Source organism: Cygnus olor, chromosome 11 (genome assembly GCF_009769625.2).
Source record: "Cygnus olor isolate bCygOlo1 chromosome 11, bCygOlo1.pri.v2, whole genome shotgun sequence".
Lineage (NCBI taxonomy): Eukaryota > Metazoa > Chordata > Aves > Anseriformes > Anatidae > Cygnus > Cygnus olor.
The window spans coordinates 1-20393 of record NC_049179.1 but is presented as its reverse complement, the minus strand read 5'-3'; the positions used below and the strand labels follow the sequence as shown (position 1 = coordinate 20393).

The following is a 20393-nucleotide window of genomic DNA, read 5'->3' as shown; positions in this document are numbered from 1 at the left end:
GTTGCAGCAGACTTCAGCTTTCACAGGCTTGCATCTAAATGCAACAAATCACTTTAAAACTTGATATAGAATAATTTCAAAATCTGTACACATTCAAAGGTGTTAGTTTCTAAAATAGTAACGTACAGAAGGAATTAATTGTGCGCTGTCATTAACATGGCTATGTCAGACAATAGATAAGGTCGAGCTATTTTGTTTCATGTGGTGAAGTGAATATATACCCCAGCACAGCTGTGAAAGCAAGACCATGTGTACATTGGTAAGGAGAACACTATGCCTGTAAAATAACAATACAGCTTATTGCTATGATGAGCAAGACTTTTTTTTCCCCTGTCACCTGAGACTCGTGTAAAGAGTAATATCCTGTGTAAATACAGTCTACCAGAGTAATTATAGAACAGTTAATCTGAGCCCTTTGTCACCTCCCCACCTGAAAACAATGCTGCTGTCCTCCAGCAGCCTAATGGAAGTTGCTAGTTTTCTAGTGTTTAAAGTCAGGTGGAAAACATGCTGGTGAACATCTTTTGTAAAGACACCGTGTGCTCTCCCAGTATGCTTTCCCTTTGGTAACATCCATGCAAGTATATGTGTTTGTCGAAATCTGTCGAAAGGTGTTTACTGTCCTGTTGAAATTAATACCTTTTGGCTAAACGGGCTTTTTGGATTTATTCTGTGTATTTATGTGGGAGCAGCCACTGACCATGTTTGATGGTGGGGGTTTTCACAAGCAGGCAGAAGGAGTTGTTCTGTTTCAGGTGCTAAAGTACCGCAGCCTCACCTCCAACACCCTTCCTACCTGGCAAGGAACATCTCTGAGAACAGAGGTAAATTGACGTTACGCTTATCAGCCTTCAGCCGTAAGTTGAGAAAAGCAACTGAAGTTTCTTTCCTAGAAGCAGAAGTAACAAAGCACACAAAATAACACAGAACGTGGACAAGCAGTTCAAGCAAATGAAGGGTGTTTGCTGCTGGTTGGCCACGAGGAGGGGCGGATGTGCTTGTGCTGGGTGAATGACAACTGGGGAACAGAGACAGAAACTGTTCCTACTCTGCTGCGTGGGATCTGATTGCAGTGCACGTGCCTGGATGCTCCAGGAGACAGACACACAATGCTTTTCAAATTGGCACTCTGCAGACTGTCTCATCCCCATCTTTTGCTTTTTACTTGCAGACAGTGGAAAATCTTTGTGGTATTTTGCAGTTGAACTTCTCCACATATTTTGCCTGTTCTTTACATCTTTCTACAATTGCTTGTTTATCAGCTGAGCTGCTTTACGTATGCAGAAACTTTGAGCCAAGAGGGGAAGGTCAAGCCTGAGAAGGAAATGGCCTTACACATGCTTTGGATTTACTGGTTGCTCAATGCCTATCATGGTTTGGCATAAGTACCTTTGCCTGTGTATTTACTCTCAGCTCTAATCTTTGCATGGATTTTCTTGGCTTGACAAATATGATTCAGTGGATTAACAACTGTTATTACTTCACCCTGTCAGCAAGCCATAAATCAAAGGCCCTATAAAGTTGTAGGGAGAAGTATTTTAAGATCTGGCTCAGCAGCGTGCTGCAGTTGGCAGAACAGGAGCAGCCTGGCACTGGGGCTGGCAGGCTCCTCTTCCTCCATGCATGCAGGTGAGCTACAGCCTGCTTTCCCAGGGGCACTTTGCTTTTTATTTTTCACATATTTTTAACGTGTTGCGACTCCAGCCTTACGTGTGGAGAGCTGTAAGAGCACTTGGTTTACAATACAAAGAAACATGGGGGGGGGGGGGGGGGGAGAAAAAAGTTACCCTAAGCCAGCGGCTTCGGGAGGCAGGAAGGGGGCTGGCTCCGGCCGGGCAGCAGCCGCCGCTTATCGCGCAGGGGCGGCCCAGCCCGGCCCGGCCTCCTGGCCTCCCTCCCGCCCGGCCTCCCTGCCTCCCTCCCAGCCTCTCCCTCCCTGCCCGCAGGGCCCGGCTGGCGGCGCACCAGGCAGGCGAGTGCGGGGCTGGGGGGGTGGGCGAGAGCGCTGGGGAGGGGGAGATAAGGGTGTGCGGGGTCCCCCCCTGGGCCATCGCAGCTGACAGCTGCCGCGTCTCGCCCGTGCGGGGGCGCCGGGCTGCTGGCCCCTTGGCTTCTGGGCGAGCCCGCACGGCTGCCGGGCGACCGGCTTGTGAGGCCCGGGCCGTGTTTGCCGGGACCCGGGGATGTACCCGCGCCGAGCGAGTGGTGCGGTGCTGGGTCGGCTGGCGGAGCTGGGAAGTGAGAACGCACCTCTGAGCCTCGGTGCCCCTCTTTAGCCGCTCTGGCTGTGGTTACCAGCCTTGTTTCGGACTTACTGTCCGTGTCTTTATCCATTAGAGGTTGGTTTTATTTAATTGCGGCCATTAATACATGCAGAACCGTAACCCAAGACAACTTTCACCCTCGGAGCTTGTTCGTTGGCTGGGGGGAGGTTGAGGTTGTAGCCGAAACTTTAATGCACGTGAATGGGTTGTAGCTGCTCTGTGCTGGGTTCTGCACAGGACTAGCTGAGGAGCGCTTGTCCTGTTTTGCTGAATCTGCTTTCTTGTGTGGAGATGGCAATTAGCTAAAATGCACAAAAATATTCAATTATAATGCATCAATTAATAAGCCCATTTTTAGCAAGGTTTCTCTTTAAAGCAAATTAAAAAAAAAAAAAAGCTGGCAATCGTTTTCTCCATGATGCTTGTAGAAATGTTATTTGTTTGCTTTTTAAGAGCAGCTTAATGAAGATGGTTCTTGTGTTTTGTTTTCTCGGTCTCTTAAAGGTACATAGGTCACTAATTCTGGAGAGGTGCTTCCTATATTTGTTAGTTTTTAACTGGGAAGTCAGTGTTCTTCTGTTAATACTACCTTAACCTGCTCGATGGCATACAAGCACCAGATAATATGGAGCTCTCCTGCTCAGTCTGATCTTTAATCATGTTTTCTTCAGTATTAAATAGATTTATTCCAAAAGCGTGCAGCATGCAATCTTTGATTATCATATCAATACATTTTTCTTTTGTGAATCTCATTTTTCTACAAATAGCCTTACAGTAAAAGGGACAGGAGATTTATGAGTGGAGTTAGTGACTACCTTCAATCTTAGTCTGTTTAAAAAAAAAAAAAAAAGAAAAGAAAAGAAAAAAAACTTAGATATGCTACCTCTCCTGGTAGAAATACCATTTTTGTGAACTTCAGAGTCACAGTGTGACTTGATTTTTACGTGTGCTACACAAGTTGTACTGCAGTAGCATTACTCAAGCTGCACATGCTGTAACAAACCGTGCTTTGCAAGCAATAGGAATACAGTTCTACTTGCTGTGACAGAACTAGTTTGAAACAGCAGAACTGGCTCAGGCAAAGTGCAGCCCTCGCTAAATGGAGAAGTGCCGTGGGCTTTACCTTTCTAGCCAGAGCTCTAAGACTTGCATTCAATCCTTCGTCAGGAACGTGATTTCGTGCGATACAAGGCTAGGGCCAGCCGGGATGTTCTGTTGTATATAGTTTAAAGGACACTAGATAAGCAAGCTGTATGTTACAAAGGTCTTGGAAAAGCTTAAGACATCAACTCAATTCAGTAGGCTGATTACTAATTTTCTATTTTTTCTTTCACTTTTGTTCTGCAATTCCTCCGTCCCTTTTATTGTACCCAAATTAGAGGACTGGTGTGTCGTTGACAGACCTGTTAATTTGAGAGTTTAATATGAAGGATTTCGCTGATTGTTTTTAAACACCTGTCTGCAAATGGCACTTCAGATTGTTTGTGTGCTCTAAAACAACTTAAAAGCAACATAATGCTGCATTCTCATCTGTTAGACTGCTTGTAGTTAGGGTATGTCTTTGTGTGTTTGTAAGTATGCTTACAAACATGCTTACTTCAAGATCTGTTCGGTCAGAGAGGATAATTATTCCTAACTTAGCACTACAAACATGAAGTCTTGTTCTGGACATGCTGTGTACTGTCAACCAGCAGGCCACAGTTCCTGTTCTGCTGGTTTAATAAAACCAAACCAAAACCCTTTGTTCACGAGCTTGGTGAAACAGGATGTACCTCTTAAAACTGTGTCACAAACGGAAGTTGCAGAAATTACTTGTCACAAAAATTCCTCTTTCTGACTTGAAGAGAGCACGACACATCTCCACCGGGTAACATACTTCTAGGGCTACAACTTCCTCTGCATGCTTGAGCAGGTTGTCCACTTCTTTAAGGAACAGCCTGCACGAGATAAACAATAAACATCCTGCTAAAGTGAAACTAACTCACTCGAGAGTTGCTGTTTTTTTACAGGGAAGAGGATGAGAAGAGTATGTCTGTATCTCGGAAACTTCCTTTAAAACAAAGTGAATAAAATTGTTTTTGCAGAGGACACCTCACATGTTTTCTCTCTCCTTCCCAAACTAATTATACTCTGAGAGGTAATAATGGGACTTCCTAAAGAATTTAGGGTACACAGAGGTGAGGCTAAGATAACACAGAAGGTGCAGAATGAATTGCTCAGCTATGTCTAGTGTAGCAGAGAGTTCTTGGAGTTGTCCTTGGATTTTATTTATTTATTTTTTAATATTTGAAATTTCTGGTCTAGATTTCCAACTCCTCTCTGTAGATGCCATAAAGGAGTTTTACCCTTTAGAAGTGAAAAAGCTGCAGTTCTTGCCTGGTGATTCAAGGGATTAAATAAAGGGGGGCAGGTGAAAGTACACATGAAAATCTTGTCGTAAGTTGATTTTCAGGTTACAATGCTTACTCATTCTTTATGGGCAATGCTGCAATAAGGAAGTGAATTAAAATGAGTTTATACCTGTTTTATCGCTGAAAAGCTAAAAACTGATATTCAACATGTGCAGGCAATGTATTCAGAAAAGGAAAAGTTCTTGTTCACTCTAGCACAGCGAGAGAAACATGTTTGGAGATTAACATTAACTGATATTTAGGTAAAACAGTTGCACTATGCACTTGACTACAGTTGTCAAGCTTCCACCACCTCCTGGTTCTGACTCTTCCTTGTCACCTGAAAAGGTGCAGCTCTAGCAAGGGTAAGGATTGGTTTCTGACCTTTGCTTCCAGCTGCTTTACTGATATAAATGCTAAGAGGTGATCATGGACAGAGAAATAAGTATTTTAGGTGTACTTGAAGATCCCAAATGTAGGAAGATGTAAACTCTGCTCGGGGCTTGGACTGGCGTACGCTTCGCTGGGTTAGAAACTGGCTGGATAGCCGGGCCCAGAGAGTTGTGGTGAATGGAGTCAAATCTGGTTGGAGGCTGGTCACTAGTGGTGTCCCCCAGGGCTCGGTACTGGGGCCGGTCCTCTTTAATATCTTTATCGATGATCTGGATGAGGGCGTCCAGTGCACCCTCAGTAAGTTTGCAGATGACACCAAGCTAAGTGCGTGTGTCGATCTGCTCGAGGGCAGGAAGGCTCTGCAGGATGATCTGGATAGGCTGGAGCGATGGGCTGAGGCCAACTGTATGAAGTTCAACAAGGCCAAGTGCCGGGTCCTGCACCTGGTGCACAACAACCCTGAGCAGAGCTACAGGCTGGGAGATGAGTGGCTGGAAAGCTGCCTGGCCGAGAAGGACCTGGGAGTACTGGTTGATAGTCGGCTGAATATGAGCCAGCAGTGTGCTCAGGTGGCCAAGAAGGCCAACAGCATCCTGGCCTGTATAAGAAGCAGTGTGGCCAGCAGGTCTAGGGAAGTGATTGTGCCCCTGTACTCGGCTCTGGTGAGGCCGCACCTTGAGTACTGTGTTCAGTTTTGGGCCCCTCGCTACAGGAAGGACATGGACGTGCTCGAGCGATTCCAGAGAAGGGCGACCAAGCTGGTGAGGGGTCTGGAGAACAAGTCTTACGAGGAGCGGCTGAGGGAGCTGGGCTTGTTCAGCCTGGAGAAGAGGAGGCTCAGGGGCGACCTTATCGCACTCTACAGGTACCTTAAAGGAGGCTGTAGAGAGGTGGGGGTTGGTCTGTTCTCCCACGTGCCTGGTGACAGGACGAGGGGGAATGGGCGAAAGTTGCGACAGGGGAGTTTTAGGTTGGATGTTAGGAAGTACTTCTTTACCGAAAGGGTTATTAAGCATTGGAATGGGCTGCCCAGGGAAGTGGTGGAGTCACCATCCCTGGAGGTCTTTAAAAGACGTTTAGATGTAGAGCTTAGCGATGTGGTTTAGTGGAGTACTTAGTGTTAGGTCGGAGGTTGGACTCGATGATCTTGAGGTCTCTTCCAACCTAGAAATCTGTGTCTGTGTCTGTGTGTCTCTTGTTTCATGGAACTTTGTTTTCCTGTCAAGCCTAGGGCTCCTTACTTCTGCAACAGCAGATTAGTACACATGCCCTTGCTCATAGCACTGGAAAACTTGTCATGCTTGCCATCATGGCTTGCACCCCCGAGAGGTGGGGAGAAGGGGAACGTCTGCTGTGTGCATATGCTGATCTATGTTGGCATTCAAATACAAATGTAATGATTTATTTTCCAACAGTGGAATGGCACTTGGTATGTTTGCACAACTCGCTTATTCAGTATTTCAGTGATCTTCAACATTAAATCCTACAACCACACCACACTGCAACCTAGGAAATCCTTTTCTTTCTTGTGGCACTCATCTCTTCAGGGTGTAGTGATATTACAGCTGGTGTAACAGTAAATGTTACAGCAAATGCATCAGCTATGCTAGAGCACCAGATGCACTTTCCTGCCAAAATAAGCTGAAAAATTTATTACCCTTTGTTAGAATTCATTTGCTTGTAGGAAATTTTAATTTCCTGGCAGAGGCCATGATTAATTTTTATGTTTTTCCCAAATTGCTTGCAATCAGTCTGCAAACTTAGTATCTTGGCTGCAACAGAGGTTTAGTATTACAATTCTTGCCTTGGAGACTCATCTAGCCATATAAATAAATAGGAACTCTGCCTTCTGTCATTAACTGGTGCCTTTCCTTATCTTGCAGCTTCCTGCTTACTGAAAGATGCCAGCAATTGGAGTAGTGCTGTCCTGTTCCTGTCTCCGTCCTGGCGTATGGCTGCTGAAACCAGGAGCACGGAAGATGAGCTCCCTCGGTTTACATACAGCTGCCAGGTGTGCTGCCAAGGATTATTATGAAGTACTTGTTCTGGGTGGAGGCTCTGGTGGAATCACCATGAGTGCTCGGATGAAGAGGAAAGTCGGGGCAGAAAATGTGGCTGTTGTTGAACCAAGTAAGGTAAGACTTCTCACATTGAAAGCAATAAGCATTTTACATATGTGACCAGTTTGATCTGGTTCTCATCCTTCTTCAGCCCCACATATTTTTAACTGTGGAGAAGAAGCCAACTAACCTGCCTTCAGTAAGCTTCACTTGAAATTTGTTGCTCTGTCATAGAGATGCATGCATCCGTTCAGCTTTGTCAGGCAAAACTCTTGGTTATTTATACAGCTCTTTGGTTGAGAATAGCACATTACTTCCTATTTGAAGTGATGTACCTGCATCTTAAAGTTCAAGTAAACTGTTCTTAAATAGTCATTTAAACATTTCTTTCAGACTCATTACTATCAGCCATTGTGGACCCTGGTTGGTGCTGGTGCAAAGCAGCTGGAAACGTCTGCACGTCCAACAGAAAGTGTAATGCCTAAAGGTGTTGAGTGGATTAAGTCTCGAGTTATGGCACTGGATCCAGATAAGAACTGCATCAGGCTAGAGAATGATGTCAAGGTAATAACATCAGAAAAATGTTAGTCTCAGTCACTTATTTGGTGTCTGTCCATCACTTGCAGATCCCCTTGGAACTACCTATGGAGCAAAACCTTCCCAAGCACTGAGGAGGCTAGGAAATTTGCTTAGTCTTATGAGAAGTACTTGATCCTAAAATCTGTTTCTAATAATTGTTACAGATAACTAGGTTAGAATAACCTCAGCTTAAGACATTGTCATCATGAGTCTTTTTCCTCTTTATAGAGAACTGAATACAAAAGGTGGAATAGTTTGCTCAAAACACTTGGTTTCCTGTATAGCAAAGCTTGTGTGTAGAACTCTTAATGCAGTTAGCATTTTAATGATAAATTATTATTACAGCTTAACATTTACTTTCGTAATGCCTGCCCTTATGACTCTATTGCTGTCAGACATCTTAAATTTTCTTTGAGATAATGTTTTGTTTGTTGGTTTTGTTCTTCTCTAAACTACTTTTTTTTTCCCCTCTCTACAACAGATATCTTACAAGTATCTGATAATTGCCCTTGGGATTAGTCTGCATTATGAAAAGGTACTTCTTTTATAGTAATCATGTTTTTACTAGTTTTAATGGCATCATATGCCCTCGTGATTCACTAATGTAAATGGTTTTTCAGTATACTTTTTTGTTTTTTTAACTGCAGGATACTGAATGCTAGTATGAATCAAAGAGTCAGAAGGCAGCCTAATGTATTAAGTGTGTCCCTCCACAGATTTGTGTGTAAAAACTCAAATTACCCATGGGGAGGTCTTTTAGGATAGCTTTGTGGCACCTCTATGGCAGCACCAGGTGATGGGACAGCAAGTTAAATCTGAACATCAAGTGTAGTCTGTGATGAGAGAATGAGGTATGCAGACTGCAGTCTGAGGCATCTCCAATGTAAGCAGAAATGAGGAACACAGAGCAGTTAGTAAAATGTGTCCTGAAGAATCAATTCGACCCCTCTCTACCACCTTTTTTAAAGGGTACACTTCAAAAGGAACCAGCTGTTACATCTGTGTGTGAATATGCCTTTGGACCCTTCCCATCTACTAGTTTTCTTGTACATTTTCTACAGTGGCACTCAAACTCATGGTATGGCACCAGAATAATCATAGCACTGCATAGGAAGAGGAAAACACAAAGACAAGGTGTTGGAGAGATTTGACACTCCTGGCTTTAACCTGCCCAGCATATGATGTAGTAACTAATAATGTATTACTCTCCTTTTGAATAGCTCCTAATGCATACACAAAGCAAGAGTTAGTCTTAGTTAACTAGAGTCACATAAGATGAATTCAGCTGATTATATCAGCAGAGTGAGGAATTGCATTGTGCTCAGTGTCTCTCTCAGCCTTCATTTAAATTTCTGCAGTACAGCTTGAAAAAAATAAATACAGTGTTCAGAAATTCAGTATTTGGTAGTGGAATCCATGTAATACAGTTAATCACTATTACTCTCTGGTGAATTTGGTGAATAAAATTCATAGTAACAGGCTTATATGGCGTTAAAACCAAAGTGGCCATTTTAAAAAGGATGGTTGCTCTCATTTGTCTTCACCAGCAGCATAGTTCCTGGTGTAGACTGTAATCTCTCAAGCACATTGCAGTGATGTAACATGACTCAGTTTTCTCTCAGAAGTTCTGCAATCAATTATTTTGAAAGAGGGACAACTGCCTTTCTCATAAACAGATGCTCTGGCGTACTAGTAGGAAAATAATTATTGGAGACAGAGCTGCAGCAAAACAACCTCAGGAAATACAGATATCTGCAACTAAGTATTGTGAGAAGTTTCAATCGCTTTATAAACTTTCATAATGCTTTTTTAGCGTGATTTTTTTTTTTACTTAAAATGATGTGGTAGTGACTTTTTCTGTTCTTACTCTGAATTTCGTGCTTTAGTCTACAAAAACTTGGGTCTGGTTCTGCACTGAACAGTTACAGTACAGATGTTGCAGATCACAGTCATTTCAGTAAATATTGCAACTACTAAATTTTGTTGGAAATATCTGTTTGGTTGGTAAACTTATTTTCAAAAATACCAACTAGCAGATTTGTATGAGCTTTCTTTTTTCTTAAATAGCTGTTTCTTAAGTCTCCATTTAATACTTGATGATGAAGACAAAATTCTTGCTGTCCGTACTTTAAACCTTTGTTTTTTTTCCTTAGATCAAAGGCTTGCCTGAGGGTTTTCATCACCCTAAAATAGGTTCCAATTATTCAGTTCATACAGTAGAGAAAACATGGAAAGCTTTGCAAGATTTCAAGGAAGGAAATGCTATCTTCACTTTCCCAAACACTCCAGTGAAATGTGCAGGGGCTCCTCAGAAAATCATGTATTTATCAGAGGCCTACTGGAGGAAAGTAAGTATTTTCCTCTCTCTGACAATGTCTCTTACCACATATGGAAGGCTTTTTCTAAGAGGTTTTTATTATCTGTAAAACAAATAAAAAAACACATGGGAAAAATGTGACTCGGGATTATTAAATGAAAGTGACCAAGTTGCCTTTTCTGTTCTTAATGTTTACTAAATGAAGCTAACTGAATTGTGCATAAGCATTTTGCATTTATTTATTACTGGAGAAACTTGCAGAATTCAGAATTCATAAGGAATGAACTGCTTAACCTGCTTCTGATGAGCTACTGATACAACTGTTCTCAGCCTAATTTACAACTCTAGGTGGTACACTAAAATCATGCTGGCTTACATTGTCATTCTTTTTGCTTTAAGTAGCCAGTGCCTACTAAAGCAAGCTTAGTGGCTAAATAAAGGAAGCTTAGTGGAAACAGAAGACAGCTTCGAGTAGAAGTGTCAGGCTCCATATATGTTTTAAAATTACATGACCAACCTACTGGGTATCTGAATAATGCATAGAATTGACAGTTTCAGAATGCTACTACAGATGTTTAACCTGCACACAGCATCGTTGTTCAACAAATTGCAGCCATCTCTTTTCCCTAGCAATTTGTGTGGGGGACATCTTCAGTACCTTACTATGAAGGGGTAAAGTATCGTAGGAATTAAGGTACAAGGATGTATCCTGTCTGGCTTCTAACATGCTGTGAAATACTGTATCTGAAGAGTTCTGATGTTACTACTACATTAATTATTGAACTGCACTGTTCTATTAACTTTTCAGTAGTGTGGCATAGTTCTCTTGCTTCTGCTAGCTTATCTTTGTAAATAGAAAAGGCTCACTTGATTTTTCTGTGCAGACAGGAAAACGACCCAAAGCAAACATACTGTTCAACACTTCACTTGGTGTCATATTTGGTGTTAAGAAGTATGCTGATGCGTTGACAGAAATAATAAAGGAGAGGAATATTACTGTTAACTATAAGCGGAACCTTGTTGAAGTTCGAGCAGACAAGCAGGAAGCTGTGTTTGAAAACCTGGACAAACCTGGAGTGACTGAAGTTCATCAGGTGAGAAGCTTTCAGGCCTCTGGTTTGGTCCTTTTTCTTTGTATGCACTGTAATGTAACTGCCACAGTATAACAATGTAATCTGTTGCTCCATTGTATACTGCCATTTCCTCCTTGTAGTATGTTGTAGTACTTTAATTTCAGAAGATTCAGGTTTGAAACTAAGGTGAAAGAAGTGGGGGCGGGGGGAATGACTTAATAAACCCTGCCTGAAGTCCTGTATGCCTTGTTAGTATAATTTGGGAATGTCTCAGGCATATATATGGAGGAAAGAAAACTTCTGTTAGGCCAGTTTACATGGAGTTGCCTGATAAGGTTCATGTTAATAAAGAATTTGGAAAGGATGCACTTCAAATTTGAGATCAAAGTTTCACTCTATATACCCACGTTTAAAATAAAAAATAATTCTTCATACTGTTTTTAATTCCTTACATCAATACAAGTATGATTTGCTCTGATAAACTAGACATTTAGTGCCTTTTCTGTCTGCCTAGTATGAAATGCTTCATGTCACGCCTCCAATGGGGCCACCTGATGTACTCATCAACAGCCCTGTCTCGGATGAAATCGGCTGGGTAGATGTAAATAAGGAAACTCTACAACATACAAAGTATCCTAACGTTTTTGGTATTGGAGACTGCACCAACCTCCCAACATCAAAAACTGCTGCAGCTGTAGGTAAAGGCCTGTGTGTGTTTGTGTGTGCAGTGGAAAGTGTGGGAGTGACAGTAAGCTTTTAAACCAGAGGGATTGTTTCGTTTGCTACTCTTGAGGCCTGAACTTCAATTTTTTTCCATCTTTCTAAAGGACTTAAGTCTCCTGGGCCAACTGACGAGCTAAAGACTGTACTGATGCCATTAACCCCCAGTTCTCATTTCAGATGCCTGACAGCTCGACTAATCCTATTTTCTGTGTTCACAGAATGGCATAAAATGAATGTGCTACTTTTGCATTGTCATTATTCAGCAACCAGACTTTCTACTCTATCGTAGCAGCTCATGCATATGTGTCAGCTGATAAGTCTCTACTGAGGAATCACGTGTTCATTCTTGTAGTCACAGGGTCCAATATAAAAATGCTTTACATGGTTTTGTAACTTTAAAAGAAAGAAAATCAAATCCAAGGGTCTATAGAGTAATGTGAAGAGTGGTATAGGCAACTATTGCAGCAAACTTCAGTGTGCTGGAATCTTCAGTGTTTGGGAAGACTCGACAAGTATAATTCAGCATGGGAGAATGGGTATAGGCTAGAAACATATAGCTCAAGTTTTGTTAAGCCTTTGCATATTGGAAACAATGAGGCCAAAGTGTTACTGCAAGTATGATTTTTTTTTTCCTTTACCTGGGACTGTAAAATTTGCAGACTGATTTGACATGTATGTTCAATTACAGCTCAATTGTCTAACATACCCAGCTACTACTGTTTGCTCAGCAGTATGACAGTAATTGCTGTCTAAAGCAATTTGTCTAAAGTAGAACGACAGTAATTGCTGTCTAAAGCAAAGCCTTAATACACTTTTTTTTCTTCTTCTCTTCGTTATGTAGCTGCCCAGTCTGGAGTGCTTGATAAAACTATTTCCCTGGTAATGAAGAACCAGTTGCCAACTAAAAAGGTACCTACAGCTTTTGTTTTAAGAGGAAGTTGTCTTGAATGTTACACCCACTCTCATGCAGGAATTTCTGCTAAGACAATCAGTTAAACTGCATGAACTGAAGACAGAAAGGGCTTCATGTCAGCAGTAGAGGTGCTAAATGGCTAATTACTTATGTCATAGTAGTAATTTAGTAGCACAATTCATATTTGTGGTATTGTCTTTAAAAACGTGATCTATTTCCTTCCTTCCGAGTTGGAAGAAGTTGAAAAGCTGATTGGGCTGGGTTCGTTGACAGGGCAGGTGGACTGATTTGGAGTAGGACTGTTGGCTAGTATAATCCCTACTCCAGGAAAACCCTCACAAACCCTATATATCTGTACTATGTTCAGCTTGTCTCACGTGTACAGAACACGATCTTCTAAGGAGTTAAATGGAAGTTTTTGTACTCCAGAAGCTGTTAAGCCTGTGACTTTGTTTTTTTTTTTTTTTTCTCTGAGACAGCTCTCATTTTAGGCACAGCTCCTCAGTTAATATTCCTGGGGTACTGACCTGAGTATCAGTCCATACTGCTGTGATCCCCTGGAAATTCTTAAGACTATATTTAAGAACCTGTTTATATTCTGTCCGTTAAAGCCAGCACCAGCTTTTGTCCTTATCTACTGGTCATCTTTGCTGCTGGTTACAGTAATAGCCAGCAATTAATGACACAAAGCCCTTTAGGCAATTGTTTAGGTACATTCTAATTTAAGTAGTGTCATTATGTAAATATACAATCTGCAACTGAAAGAAAATAGCTTGGTTATGATGATTATCAACTCATAACTGTCAGCCTTTTAAGCCTGCTAGAATTGACATTAAGTGCAGAAACCTCCTAGAACCTTACTTTGGTATATTAATGTTAATCATGTAACTTGCAATACTTGAGAATCTAGCCTTTACTCAGATTAATCTAAATGGTGTATTCTTCCTTCCAGTATGATGGATATACTTCCTGCCCACTAGTAACAGGCTATAACAAGGTCATTCTAGCAGAGTTTGACTACAATGCTCAGCCTTTGGAGACCTTTCCCATTGACCAGAGTAAGGAGAGGATAACCATGTACCATATGAAAGCTGATATGATGCCCTTTCTCTATTGGAATGCACTACTCAAGTAAGTATTTTAAGTCTGAGGAGGCATAGGTGGTGTGATCGTGCAGAACAAAGCCAGGTACAGGTACCAGTACCTGTTCTGGATAACAAGATCTTTTAAGAACAGTAATTGTACAGTGAACTTTTTGAGCATTCTTTGCTACTAACAGGGGGGCTTGTGCAAGAACAGTATTGAACTTCACAAAAGGACAACCCTTGGCCAAGTTGAAACAACCTAGCTAAAGCAAAACTGATTCTCCAAGACAAACCCCTAGCATTCCTCTCTTAGTAAATGAAAGTATCATAAGGGAGTAAAACATCCCCCTCCCTCTTACACCTATTGTGACAGCATGTGCAGATATGACTTTGATGTGATGAAACAACTTTCTCCCTTTCTAGGGGCTACTGGGGAGGACCAGCTCCTATCAGGAAACTAATGCATCTGGGCTTGAAGTAAAGTAACGGATCACAGCCAAAACTCTTGAAACATAAGGACTGGCCATAGTGCATGAGTACTCACACTCCCTCTTGGACAACCACTTAATAGACTGACTTTTAAAAAGGAAGCTTTTATCCCAAATTTACTTTCTATCTACTAGGGGTTATGCCTTACTATACACTCAATGCTCTTCTATGTAAACCGAAGCCTTAAACTAATTCTGTATGTACGCTGGAGGTTGAAGTTAAGTTTGAGCTACAGCATCCTACTGAAACTTTCTACAGCAATCATTGACCATAAACTTATATAATGGAAGAGTTTTTCAGTGACTCTATGCACTAGTAACCACCTCATTCTCTCATTTTTGAGGAGCCCCCTCAGTCCTACTTTCTTCATCAAAAAGCACTGCAGACAGACTATAGAAATCAGTGTAGGTTATTGAAAGGAAAATAATCTCACTTTTCCAGATTTTTTTTTAAGACATATCACTATACCCCAAACCTTTTTCCTCAGATAGGACTCAGCACAGTTGCATTATTCAGCTTCTCTCTTACCCTGTCAATTACAGGAACTTGTTTCTCCAACTAATGAAAGCAAGTGTGTTCATAAGAGCCTCATACACGCTAATTCCCCATATAAAGCTTTGTGTTTTACATATGCCTGTGTCACATAAATATGCATTATGTACACTAGCAGCATTGTGCCACTTAGCATCACCTTTGTTATGTTTTACTATAGTTTACGAACATAAGTAGAATTTTCAATAGGAGATTGTGAGAAGACTTAAATCAGTTGGGGACACCTACTAGGTTCAAACACAAATTAAGATGACAGCTGAGGGGGAAATACTTTTTTTTTTTTATTATGACCAGATATAGCTCAGTTTCAGGGGAAATTGAACAAAGTCAGATCCAATAATTGAGTCTTCACAGAAGCTGGAACTTTAGTGGCAGTCAGGTAGACAGCTCAGAGCAAACAGGAATCATCTTCAGTCCCAAGAATCAGCAACTTATTTCTAAACAGAAAGATAGACATGAATGTATTTCAAGTTATAGCTTCATGGTTTTAAACATAGCCTTTTAAAAGGTTGCTTTTGAGTTCCAATTACAAGCATGAACACATACCTGCATATTAAGTAATTCTTCAATCTTATTTTGGATCTGCCCATACACCTCATTGAACAGCTCCTCCCTTGATTTTGTTCCATTCAAGTGCACTTAAGAATGTAAAATAAGAGAGCTATAATAGAATCATGCTTCTGTAAGCCTGCCAGATCCTGATTTAAAGGGCATGCACCTGACTTACTAGAAAAATATACTCCATGCAGTAGAGTTTCAACTCTTCTCTTACACTTAACTAGCATGTATATCCTAAACAAACATTTTCCTCAAACAATCTTACAAAAGTACTTTTGTTATTGAAGGCTTACCCACATCAACACCAAGATCTTCCATTATCTTCCTGTGCTTTACATACATAGGCCAAACATGGCCATCAAACAATCCAGGTGGATCTGGTACAGTATAATTCCTTGAACTGCAAATTAAGACATTATTATTCAAGAGTAGTCTAATTACCACTTAGGCAAATGACATATCATGCACTCAGTTCTTCTACACCCTAGCCTGAATCTGTAGCATTCAGAGTAGTTTTTGAGGTTAAAAGTTAGTCTTTAGCATCTCGTTAGCATCAGCTGAAAACAGATACAGCTGCAGAGATACAAAAAAAAGTTGGAATTTGATGGGCTGGTCCAAAGCATGCAAGCTGTGGAAAGGATTCCAAGAAAAGACTGATCTTACACTGAGCACTGGTGTCATGTACACAATAGTTTGTTAGAAACCTTTTGGGCTTGTCCAGTGGAAGAAGCTACAGGTTTTCAATACAGTAGCTGCATTAGTGTTAATCCTTTCTTATCTAAAAAAATTTTAAAGAGAAACAAAGTCTTGAGCTGCTTAAGATGTTATCAGGGTAGCAAAGGAACTTACACAGATAAACTTACCTTCTTCTCCTTTTACACTCTTCATATGGAATGGAAAGAAAGTACCGATGATGGAAAATATCAATCAGTGGCCTGAAAGAGACACCTTTGGTTGCAGCTAGTCTGTTTCATTAGTAGCAAGAAACAGAAAGGTAACACTACATCTGTGTTCTCTGTCTGGAGAGATCTTCAGGCTAGTGACACCATTAGTCAATATCAGCTGCTAACTCTTGGTTTAGAACAACACTTTATTGTGTTAAGTCACATAATTCATATAAAAATCAAGATATAACTTGATTACCTGTAGGTGTAAAGTAGGAAGCCTTCAACAATAAGAATGTGGATTGCTTTATCTCCTCCCTCCCTGTCTGGTGAGATTTGGGCATCCAGCGTGTTGTTGATCCCATGAGAACGTTCGAACTTGACTGGGTTTTTTACCCAAGCATTGATGGTATTCATCATAGCCTCCATATCTAATGCACTAATCACTGAGACAAAACACACAACTACCATTAACCAGCGACTAAGCATCATCTAGCAACAAAGACAGTACACAGAAAAATGCATGTAAAGGATTAAAGTACTGAAGTTTGAGTTACGCTTTGTTTTGGTAACACTGTAACAAGGCCTTACCATCATACTGTTTAAACCCATCTTCAACTTCTATTTCATCTTGAGGCTGAAACAGCGATAAGAAAACACCTGCTTGGTCAGCACAGCTACCAGGGAGCTAGATCCCCATTTCAAAGCAAAAAAAAAAAAACAAAAAAAAAACTCAAGTTTGAAGCTAAAAAACAGCAATCTTAACCCTCCACCAGGTTTCTCTGCATGCAGATAACGAGCAGAAAAAGCAGTCCCAGATAACCAGGCCAGCTCTGCCATCTCCCCACCAACACGGCCACTCGCCTCCTCCTCCTCCAGCCGCACCGCCGAGCCCGAAGCAGGACGAGCCGCCTTCCGCGCCCCGCAGCGGGCAGCCGAGCACCGCCTCACCTTGAAGAAGTCATCCTGGTGCACCACGCTGCAGTTGGGCAGGGCCTGCATCAGCTTGCGGGTGAGCGTGGTCTTGCCGCCATTGGTGACCCTGAGGGAGAGCGCCGGGGACAGCTCAGCCCCGGGGACCCCCCACCACGTCCCCTCAGAGCCCCGTGGACCCCTCAGCCCCGTCCCCTCGGCGCCATGCCGCCACAAAGCGCCGCCTCCCCCCCGCCCCAGCCCCGCGGCCACGCCTCAGCCCGCGCCCCGCCGCCGCGCTCACCCGCCGATGCCGATGACGATACTCATGGCGCGGCCGGGAGCCGCCCGGCCCGACTGCTGAAGCCTGAAGGGGACGGGGCTGGGGAAGCCGGCGCCCGCCGAGAGCGGCCGCCTACGAGCCCGAGCCGGGGCCCGGGGGGGGAGGGGGAGGAGGAGGAGGAGGAGGAGGAGGAGAGGGGCCGGAGAGAGAGGAGAGGGGCCGGGAGCCCGCCGTCAGCTGCGGGGCCGCGCCATGGCGGCGGGAGCAGGGAGCGGCAGGGCTGGTGCGCGCCGCGCCGCAGCGCTCCGCAAAGGGACCTAGGCGCCCGCTGCACGCGGCTCCCCTCCTCCACCCGCGCGCCCATTGGGCGGCCTCCGCCCCGCCGCGGCCAATGGGGAGCGGCGCGGCGCTGGGAGCCTCACGCCCATTGGGCGGGGAGAGCTCCACTCGCGCCCGATAGGGCCGCGTTCATTGGAGGGGAGGCGGCCGCGCCTGGGGCTGCACCAACGCGCCCTAAAGGCGGGGGGCGGAGGAAACCCGTGGGGGTGCGGTGGTTCGGCCCGCGGTGCGCCCTGACACTGTCTGTAATTACGGGCCTGCAATTAGCTAGTGAAGGGCTGTCCCTGCTCCTCTAGAGCAGCGTTTCAGCTGCGTGGCTCCGAGGTCCTTCCAAAGTCAGATTCAGGTGTGCTGGGTCTGTTTGGTTGCTTAAATCTTCACCTGTCATCGACCAAGGTGACTTTGAGGCACCTCGAGTTTCATGCCATGCTGAAAGCTAATTAAACCAAGTTTTATCTACAAGTTCCACTGTCTTTTTTTTTTTTTTTTTTTTTTTTCCAGACCTTGCTAGTCAGCTATGTAACCGTACAGCCATTTCAGGATTTTAGCACAATATAAGTAAAACAAGCAAAGCCAGGATAATGCATAAATTACAGGCACAGAACAATGAGATCTTAGAAAGGCAGTCAGCCTGAAATACTGTTCTCCCCGTCAATCCAGTGCTGACAGAGCCGGAGGAATTAAAAGGACAACTGGGCTCAGAAGTTGCCAGGATTTAACAACTCGGTGTGGGCAGGGCAAGTGAGAGAGGGAGTTAAGAGAATCTTATCAAGTAGAGATTGAGTGCTGACGGCATTAAACTAGGATGCTACTTAGTGTCTTTGCTAACTATGGTGCATTGTGCAAATTAACTAAAGCAAGAAGCCTTGGGCCCCTTACCAAGGTCAGTCTCCTAATAAGAGCGTGAGCCTGTCTTAAGAAAGTGGTAGAAACTGGTCCTGTGGATGGACAAGAGCCAAGGAGCAACTGAGTCTGCGCAAAGACAAGAGGTCAACTAGCGGTGACGAGGAAGAGTCTTCAATCTTCATCCCCATGACCCCTGACAACCACCACCAGGAGACACTGTGCAAGCGCAGATGGGAGGAGTTTATGGAAATGACTCCTTGGAACTAATTTCAATATGAAGTGGGGACAGGTTATGAATATGTATAGGCGTATTGTGAAACTTCATGCATATGTAACTCTTTCCTGCATGTAACCATGGCAAATTGCTGCATCAGGTGCACACGACTTTGGTGGGACTAACCCCCATGCTGCCCAGTGCTGAATAAATATACCTACTTTACAATCTTATTGATTGTGCAGTCCGTTTTCCGCAAGTCACAAGAGCAACCAGCCTGCAGCTGAGGTGAGGTAGCAGCTGCTAGCTTTGCACTCATTGCCTTTCACCAGCAGCTTGAGCCAAGGATTCACCATGACCAGACCTTGAGTCTGTAGGCCAGTTGTGGAGAATAGATGCATTTAGTCTGTTATTAAGATTATGGTGCTCATCTCCTGTCAATGGAAAGGGGAGATCCTTTTAATTTCATTCAGGAGAACGTTCTACACTTCATATAGAATTAGTATAAGTAAAACAGATATATTTTCAACACTTTTTAATGCATAGCAATGGTGGGACAAATTGACTGTTACATTCAGTGAAATATATCTAAACGTTCATAAAGCTCTGGGGCACTTTAACTCCACGGACTGCAGCATGGCTGTGTATCCTGCCCATCGCATTCAACATCTGTGTCTGCGTGTGCTAGCCATTTCCCCGGCCCTTTGTCTCTCTCTTCTTGCTGCTGCTGCTGCTATGGGGAAAAACAGAGAGGAAAGAATAACAGGATATTGTCTGGTTCTGGTCTGTGCGCCAACAGTGACAAAATGTTGTTTTCTCCTTGGTTTTGGGATTCTTGTTGGCTTTTATTAGTCTTGGGTGAGCCTGAGCACGTTAAGATGTTTTTTAAATTCTTCCAGTTACTGTGGAAACCTTGAGTCTCCAGGAGGAAGGTGGTGTCCTGTGCCCTTGTGCGGACATTCCTGTTCTGGAGAATGACACCCTGACTCATGCAGGGGAAAAGAAGAGCCGCGTTGCAGAGCACAACAGGAAGACATTTAGCGCTGCTCTTTGCCAGGATGACACCTGCAGGGCTGCTGCAGGAGTGGAAGTAAGCCACGGACTGGATGGGTAGCGCTGAGAAAACTGAATTGCTGTACAAATCTCACGCCAAACTGGAGCACCATTTTGTCTTCCATTCTCCTTTTCTGACACCTGTAGGTAAGCATGAAGTGCACTGCCAGATAGACTTCTGCAGCAAGTTACCGAGCAAAGGAATCATCCTGGGGTGCAGGTTCACACCAAAGTGGTCTAGTTTAGCTGTCAGGATTATGATCAAGGAATATCAACTGCAAACGTGCTGGGGTTGCCAAGGCAGGAGCTGGCTGCTTGCCAGTGCTTGAATGAGGAGGTGGCACCCGGCAGGACACCTGAAGCCACGGGTGACACGCAGGTATGTGCTGCTGAGGCTGAAGGCTGCAGGGTACAGCAGGAGGAGAGTGGGCGTACGGCCACTATTTTGGGATGGGGATGTTCCCAT

The 20393-nt window shown here is 43.4% G+C and overlaps 2 protein-coding genes across 5 annotated transcripts; one reads left to right on the top strand and one right to left on the bottom strand.

The window, feature by feature from the left end:
• Nucleotides 1-1007: 1007 nt before the first annotated feature.
• On the top strand, nt 1008-14914 carry SQOR (sulfide quinone oxidoreductase). Of its 3 annotated transcripts, none has more exons than XM_040570546.1 (10): nt 1008-1629; nt 6931-7182; nt 7501-7671; nt 8168-8221; nt 9840-10034; nt 10888-11097; nt 11591-11774; nt 12641-12708; nt 13665-13843; nt 14221-14914. In XM_040570546.1, exons 2-10 carry the CDS (start codon nt 6949-6951, stop codon nt 14276-14278), a joined length of 1353 nt encoding a protein of 450 aa, XP_040426480.1. In that variant the 5' UTR covers nt 1008-1629; nt 6931-6948; the 3' UTR covers nt 14279-14914. The 3 variants fall into 3 exon arrangements, with proteins under 3 accessions (XP_040426480.1, XP_040426479.1, XP_040426478.1); XM_040570545.1 differs by lacking the exon at nt 1008-1629 and adding an exon at nt 1812-1972; XM_040570544.1 differs by lacking the exon at nt 1008-1629 and adding an exon at nt 2061-2339.
• A 181-nt stretch (nt 14915-15095) lies between these two features.
• Nucleotides 15096-17838, bottom strand: LOC121076320 (nicotinamide riboside kinase 2-like). Of its 2 annotated transcripts, XM_040570547.1 has the most exons (8): nt 17497-17838; nt 17232-17322; nt 16872-16917; nt 16540-16726; nt 16260-16331; nt 15690-15796; nt 15385-15476; nt 15096-15275 (listed from the first exon to the last, which is right to left on the bottom strand). In XM_040570547.1, the coding sequence occupies exons 1-8, from the start codon at nt 17520-17522 to the stop codon at nt 15270-15272; spliced, it is 627 nt and encodes a 208-aa protein (XP_040426481.1). In that variant the 5' UTR covers nt 17523-17838; the 3' UTR covers nt 15096-15269. The 2 variants fall into 2 exon arrangements, with proteins under 2 accessions (XP_040426481.1, XP_040426482.1); XM_040570548.1 differs by lacking the exon at nt 15385-15476 and having other exon boundaries at nt 17497-17819.
• Between the last annotated feature and the right edge of the window lie 2555 nt (nt 17839-20393).